This window comes from Balearica regulorum, chromosome 1 (genome assembly GCF_011004875.1).
Source record: "Balearica regulorum gibbericeps isolate bBalReg1 chromosome 1, bBalReg1.pri, whole genome shotgun sequence".
NCBI lineage: Eukaryota > Metazoa > Chordata > Aves > Gruiformes > Gruidae > Balearica > Balearica regulorum.
The window spans coordinates 17,131,135-17,138,185 of record NC_046184.1 but is presented as its reverse complement, the minus strand read 5'-3'; the positions used below and the strand labels follow the sequence as shown (position 1 = coordinate 17,138,185).

Sequence of the window (7,051 nt, the reverse complement as noted above, 5' to 3'; positions counted from 1 at the left end):
TTCCAGTGCTTTAAGGAATGCATGATAAGATTTAATGAGCTCAGTGAGTCAACTGTAATAATCTGATAGTTCTGATTTGAGGTAATTTTCTTTAATTACTTATAGCAACTAACTCTTCTAATTTGCTTCAGTAACTAGTTTAAAAAACTGTAAACTTAGATAAACTTAGAAATTGGAGAATCTCTGAAAAAATACACATACCTCCCCCTCAAAGTTTGGAGTTAGTCATAAGTCATATGCAATGATGATATTCACATTTTAGGAGTTTATTCTCAAACTGAGATGAATGGGTTACTGAGCACTGATTGAAGCAATACAGGTATTGGAACACACGTATATATTTGTCCTTTTCTTAACTTTCATTTGTATTTGTCTGGACAAACATTCAAAGAGATATTGCTTCTCTTGTTATCTTGTGACAAACTATTGCAAGCTAGAAGACATGTGAGTCAATATTCCAAACTTTTATTCTTAAGAATAGTTATAAAAGTACTGAAATTTAAAAATAGTAACATGTAAACATTGATACAGAGTAAGAGCATTCCTCTACATTTATATACACACAGTATTCAGAGAGGACAATATCTTCTGAGTTGAAATCCTGACTTGTGCTTTCCCCTCCAATAAATACATCAAAAAGTTGGGGGTTTTTGTCAAAAAAAAAAAAAAAAAAAAAAAAGACTCAGAGAGAACATCAACATTTTGCCCCTAGCATTTAAAAGCTTTCCAGTTGCTCATGCAACCATAGGAGAATTTTGGTATGCGAAGAGAATTTGTCTAGCTCCAAAAAGCCATCAGAAGCTACTGCTGCATCCAGAGACTCTTGACTTGTGATAAATGCTAAGCACTTTGGAGCAGTCATATCTGAGTCTGCAACACATGAATTGGGGGTGTATAGGGTGGTGGGGCAGGTGATGGCTTTATTCCTCTGACTCTCATGTAGGACAGAAACTGCTCCGGGATCTCGGCTAAAACATCTTTAGCAAGTCGTGCCATGCTTAACACGTGGTTTCCACTTCTGTCAATGTAATCTCGGAATGGCACAAACTACAAAACAAACGAGACATTCACAATAGGTCATTATGCAGACAGAGAATGTATCTCAAAACATAAAAATAAGAAAGTTTCATCTAGGGAGTTAAGAGTACATGAATATGCCTCCTTACCCATTTTATATATGCATATACATATTTTGTATTTTTTTTTTATATATATATATACACACACACACACACACACATTCTACCTCAGTTTTAAAAAATCTAATATAAACTGTGTCATGCTTTAACTCGGGTGAAGTTCTTCACATAAGCCATGGCTAGCTCAGATTGCTAATTACATGTTTCATTGATATATTTGGTTTCTCTCTCAACCCATACAAGAAGGTACTTCTGTCTCAGAAAGCTATTGTTAGCTTACATTCCCTGCTCGTGGGGCTCTCCTGTCAGCTTTGCAGTTTGTGAATAGGATTTTTGCCATCTGAAGTGAACAAAGCAGAAAGGATAACTTTATATTCTTGACCATTTTGCATTATACCTAGTAGAACTATGAGCCACCTGAACACTTTTTACATGATACTAACAGATGTATAAAGAATCTAAGCAAAAAGGATTAGATTAAAAAAAGTACTTATGTGATACTCAGATCTGCAACGCCTAAAAAGTTAGCGACCCAGCTCTGGCTTAGATTTCATAATAATTAATGAAATGCTTGTGCTACTGGTATAGAAAACAGAAACAATCATCCATTCTCCTTGATTTTTATTCACAGCAGGCAGCATGCAGAGATGTCATGGGTTAAGCTAGCTAATAATAGGTTCTGCCAAAGGGAAGGACAATTTGAAATTCTGCTTCTTGCTCAGATTTTGGAGCCTATCTCAGGGCAACAGCTGGGTGACTTTTCAAAATTGGGATTCAATGTCCAAAGCCACTTCTGGCACTGATATGCTAGGCTAGGCTATGCCTAATGGTGCCTTTTACCTCTCTCACAAACCAGGGAAGATTTAATTGTTAACTAGAACCAATTGAGAAATCAGACTCACAGATCTCTCATCTCCTGGCTGAACTTTAAGATCTGAAGACTCTTTTGTCCATTATACGAACCAGACAAATTTTGCTTTCTTGGATGCACAGCAACCAAGGCTACAGATTAATTTTTCTAAAAAACATTGCTGTTTTCAAGATTTAGGGGAATGTTGAATTACACTGAGAGTTTAGCCTACACATTATTTCTGAGATCCTGAGAGTTTTCCAGAAAAGACAGAAATAAACAAAAGAAATCTATTAAAGTTATTAAACAAATAAAAGAAAAACCTCTTGGGAAAAAAAAAAAACCCTGAAAAAACAAAGACAACATTTCAGCAATAAAGAACCTGAATTTAATCAAGTAATTTTTACAAGAACTTTGGAAAGCACTTCTTACTCTGGACTCATGAAACATCAATCTCCTACTAAAAGGTGTTTAGAATTCAAGTAAGAGAGGACTCTTTGCATAACTCTCCTGAAAAGGATCTCAAATTGCCAGAAAAAAAGGCTTCAAGCCTCGGTATTTGAACTATGTTGAATTCAACTGAAACCTGTCACCAAATTAAGCATACAGAGCTACTGATTGGGCATTTCCCCAGGAAGCAGAAGATCTGCAGTTTCTTAGAAGATGATGACTTAGTCACCGAATTGTTGAAGCTAGAAGTGACCTCTAGAGATCCTTCAGTCCACTCTTGCTGCTCAAGCAGAGCCAGCTAGCACAGGTTGCCGTAGACAACTACTATAAGAGTAGTCAGCAAGACTGTTCAATGAGAGCAGCCTTTACTCCAGATAGGAGTCCAAGAATTGTGTTGTGTCCAAGAATATATCAGGCATAAGGGCAGGAGAACAACAGGCAAAAAGGAACCTGATTTTAGGGTATTAAGCTAGGAAGCAAGGGATCTGCAGTTCCATAATTAGCTGTGGTAACTATTTCTGTGCTTATTCAGTAACTCTTCAATACAAAAGACAAGCAGATATTGTGACATTTACTGGTACCAACTCCTCTCATTTAAAAAAAAAAAAAAAAAGCTCTAGCAGTTTTCAGAAGCCAGCCCAGCACTGCCCTGTTTCAAGTGGTTGTTCCTGCTTAAACTCCATCAACTTTTCCGTAAGAATACATCTGACTGTTCCCAGAAGCATGAAGTTAGAAGAATAATAAAACAAAACCAAACAAGCATCTCTGTAGCCTGCTGGTTTACACATTCAGCTGGGAAATGATAAGCTTGGTGTTCATTTCCCCCTCATTTGGTTATTAATTTTCTAATGTAATGTCAGTCTTATGCAAAAAGCACATGCAGTCTGAGCTAATGAACAAACTATGTCCCTTCCCAAGAGATCACCTTACCCATTAGGTCTGTGGACATGAAAACGCAGACTGCAGTTCTGCAGCAAAGGGAGGGAGGCTATTTCACTATAGGCAAAAGGGACGCTGTATGTGTAATTGTTGAAATGCAATTATACAATATAGTTGGCCTGAATTAGTTCTCCCTCCTCTCTCCTTACAGTACATAGATATTGGAGGAGATGGAGCAACTATGGACAGTATATGTTCAGATACACAGGGACAGCTGTCAATGACAGCCAGGCCTAGAGCTGACATGCAGAAGCAGCAGGAGTGGCAGAGGAATAGAATGAAGAGGGAAGGAAAACCAAAGGGAAACTGATGGAATGTAAAATGCTTTTTGTATAGTTTGAGAGTTTAATTTAAAAGGCTAATATACAAAATTTTCAAGAGAAACAATAGTTACATTACTACAAGTAAGTATTTTCCTAAAACTTCTTAAATAGAAAAAGGATGACAAAGGAGCAGAAATGAAATAAATTGAGGAAAATTGGTACACATATAATACACAGTGCCTACAATTCATACGTATACTAGCGAGGACGGAAAAATGAGGATCATGTCTTTACATAAATTGCAGTCAGTAGTACATATAATAGATACAGTGCCTCACTGTTAGGAGAAAAAATTTTTCCTTTACTAATTTAATTTAAATATTTCACAATATTGACTGTTGAAATCAACAGTTAATTTCACTAGATAATTTTAACTAACCCAATAAACAAAAAAGATATGTATTTGAGTAGTTAATTTTATTAAAGCAAGTCAGTTTTATCCTGCCAGATACAAAATAAAGGTCATACCAAACCTAAAGGGTTTGACATTATCCCTTTTTATTTATTTAGCTAGCCTATAATGTATTTGTTAGTATTTAGGCAGAAAAAGAGTATAAAATAATACTGCCTTCAGGTATTTGGGGCAAAGTTCTGATTGAAATATGTTAATGGTAAATAAACATTTTATTGCATTCCTGATATGCAATGTATTCTAAAGAAATACAAAAGGGTATTCATTGCATATTATTTTTTATTTCTCAGCAGAAATTAGAATATTTCTGATGCACAGCATTTTCACAAATCGTATTTATAACATTTGAGGAACGCTATCCATTTATGCTCTTTTAATGTAAAACCAGCAGCTTTTGGAGCTACTGTTGTTTGGAGAAATTATGTATAATTTCTTTGTGTACATTTAAATGTATTTAAATATAAGTTCAATGCATACCAGACATATCTGAATTAGCTTTAATGACATGGCACAGGGCTTTGCAGAAATACTAGTTTGGGGTCCAGAAAAGTTAAAATTCCTGCATATATAAATGAAAACAAATATACACATTCCAAAGTTCATCAGCTGCAATATGACCTTAATTATTATTAAAACATTATCACCTGCAATATGAGCTATTTGTATAGCTCAGTTATTCAATATATATATATTCTACTAACCAACAATAATATAAAAATCCAACCTGGCTTGGAGAGAAATAAGATCATAAAATCATATGATCTTTAAGGTTGGAAAAGATCTCTAAAATCATCAAGTCCAACCGTCAATAAAATAAGCAAGAGGAAAAATAAGTGAAGACTACGAATTTTGACAAACAGGAGGAATAAAGGGAGAAGAAGAAATGGCAGATCTAAGGTAAGGTTTGAACCTAAGGATGCCTGTCAGTGTTTAAGGGGCATTTGGACAATGAACCTATACCAATGGGGGGATAGGTAATCCTGAGCAAAGATGGGGTGCATGAAGCATGGATGAAGTACAGAGTTCGGACAGCCTGTTGAGTTCTAGAAATCTGCAGTTCTCAGGGGAAGGGGGATTGTAGGGGGTAATCTGGTATACTGCTATACCACCCTGACAGCGGTTGCCTAGGTTTGAATGACAGCTACTGGGAGAACTGAACAACTGTAGAGAGCAGAAACAGAACCAGAGGACTTTGGCAGAAAAATGGAGGTATCCGTGGAATGCAGATGAGAGCAGCACTCTTAGGGCTTGGTTCAAACACATGAACACAGATCACAGAATCATAGAATGGTTTGAGTTGGAAGGGACATGTAAAGATCATCTAGTCGATCCCCTCCTGCAATGAGCAGGATCATCTTCAACTAGATCAGGTTGCCCATCCAACCTGACCTTGAATGTTTCCAGGGATCACAATAACAGAATGGCAGGGTTTGGAAAGGACATCAGGAGATCATCTAGTCCAACCTCCCTGCTAAAGCAGGATCACCTAGAGCAGGTTGCACAGGATTGCATCCAGGTGGGTTTTGAATATCTCCAGAGAAGGAGACTCCACAACCTCTCTGGGCAGCCTGTCCCAGTGCTTGGTCACCCTCACAGTAAAGAAGTTTTTCCTCGTGTTCAGGTGGAACATCTTGTGTTCCAGTTTGAGCCCACTGCCCCTTGTCCTATCGCTGGGCACCACTGAAAGGAGTCTGGCTCCAACCTCTTGACATTCACCCTTTAGATATTTATAAGCGTTGTATGAGATCCCCTCAGTCTTCTCTTCTCCAGGCTAAGCAGACCCAGCTCTCTCAGCCTTTCCTCATCAGAGCGATGCTCCAGTCCCCTCATCATCCTTGTAGCCCTCTGCTGGACTCTCTCCAGTAGGTCCCTGTCTTTCTTGAACTTGGGAGCTCAGAACTGGACACAGTACTCCAGATGTGGCCTCAGAAGGGCAGAGTAGAGGGGGAAGAAAACCTCCCTCAACCTGCTGGCCACGCTCTTCTTAATGCACCCCAGGATCCCATTGGCCTTCTTGGCCACAAGGGCATGTTGCTGGCTCATGGAGAGCTTCTTGTCTACCAGGACTCCCAGGTCCTTCTCTGCAGCGCTCCTTCCCAGGAGGTCAACCCCTAACCTGTACTGGTGCCTGGGGTTATTTCTCCCTAGGTGCAGGACCTTACACTTGCTCCTGTTGAATTTCATTTGGTTCCTCTCTGCCCAACTCTCTAGCCTGTCCAGATCTTGCTGAATGGGGCATCTCACTGGATGGAGCATCTACAACCTCTCTGAGCAATCTGTTCCAGCTATCATCCGAGGTTCCTTAAAGCATGGGACAGCTGCATGGTCATATGTGGCAGACACAACACAGGAACTGGGAGACACTCATGGTCTTCTGGATTGGCAGTTAGAGGCAAGGAAAAACACCCTAGGCATCTCAAATGCACTTTTTAGAGGATGAGGTATTGCCAACTTCCACAAAATTTGCAGTTTTTCTTTATGGAATCATAGTGACATTGCAGTACAGAGGCAACCAACTCTTCTCCCATGGCTGTATAACCCTAAGACTTTCTATCAGTGTGCTGCCAGTCGTTTCCTAACGAATGCAAATCCACTACTATGTGTTATGTAAAGGCTTATAGGTATCACAGAGAGCTTCTGAGCTTGTTACGAACACCCCAAGATAAAGTATGTCAGTGCTAAGCTAAAATGAAAGGCAGGACTATAGATGGAAATAAGAATTCAAAGCAAACAGGATCAGTAAAATCTAACTCTTAGAGTAAATTTTCTCTCCCACCTGCACAATGTCTCTTTCTGCAAACTTTCCTCTTGAAGAAATCCTCACTACATCACCATCCAGTTCTTCCATTGCTTAAAAAAAAAAAACAAAACCAAAATGAATTAATCTATGAGTTCAGCTACACAAGAAAAACAATCTTACTGAGAAAAACTTTAGTAA

At 38.5% G+C, this 7,051-nt stretch overlaps 1 protein-coding gene across 4 annotated transcripts in view; it reads right to left on the bottom strand.

Moving 5' to 3' along the window:
• Nucleotides 1-443: 443 nt before the first annotated feature.
• CPNE8 (copine 8) overlaps nt 444-7,051 on the bottom strand; it is a 111,959-nt gene continuing 105,351 nt past the window's right edge. For all 4 annotated transcript variants that reach the window (XM_075742176.1, XM_075742155.1, XM_075742167.1 and 1 more), the window contains 2 exons: nt 6,890-6,963; nt 444-1,047 (listed from right to left, as the gene is read on the bottom strand). In XM_075742176.1, the coding sequence (XP_075598291.1) occupies nt 859-1,047; nt 6,890-6,963 (263 nt within the window). In that variant the 3' untranslated portion in view covers nt 444-858. The remainder of the gene's footprint in view (nt 1,048-6,889; nt 6,964-7,051) is intronic.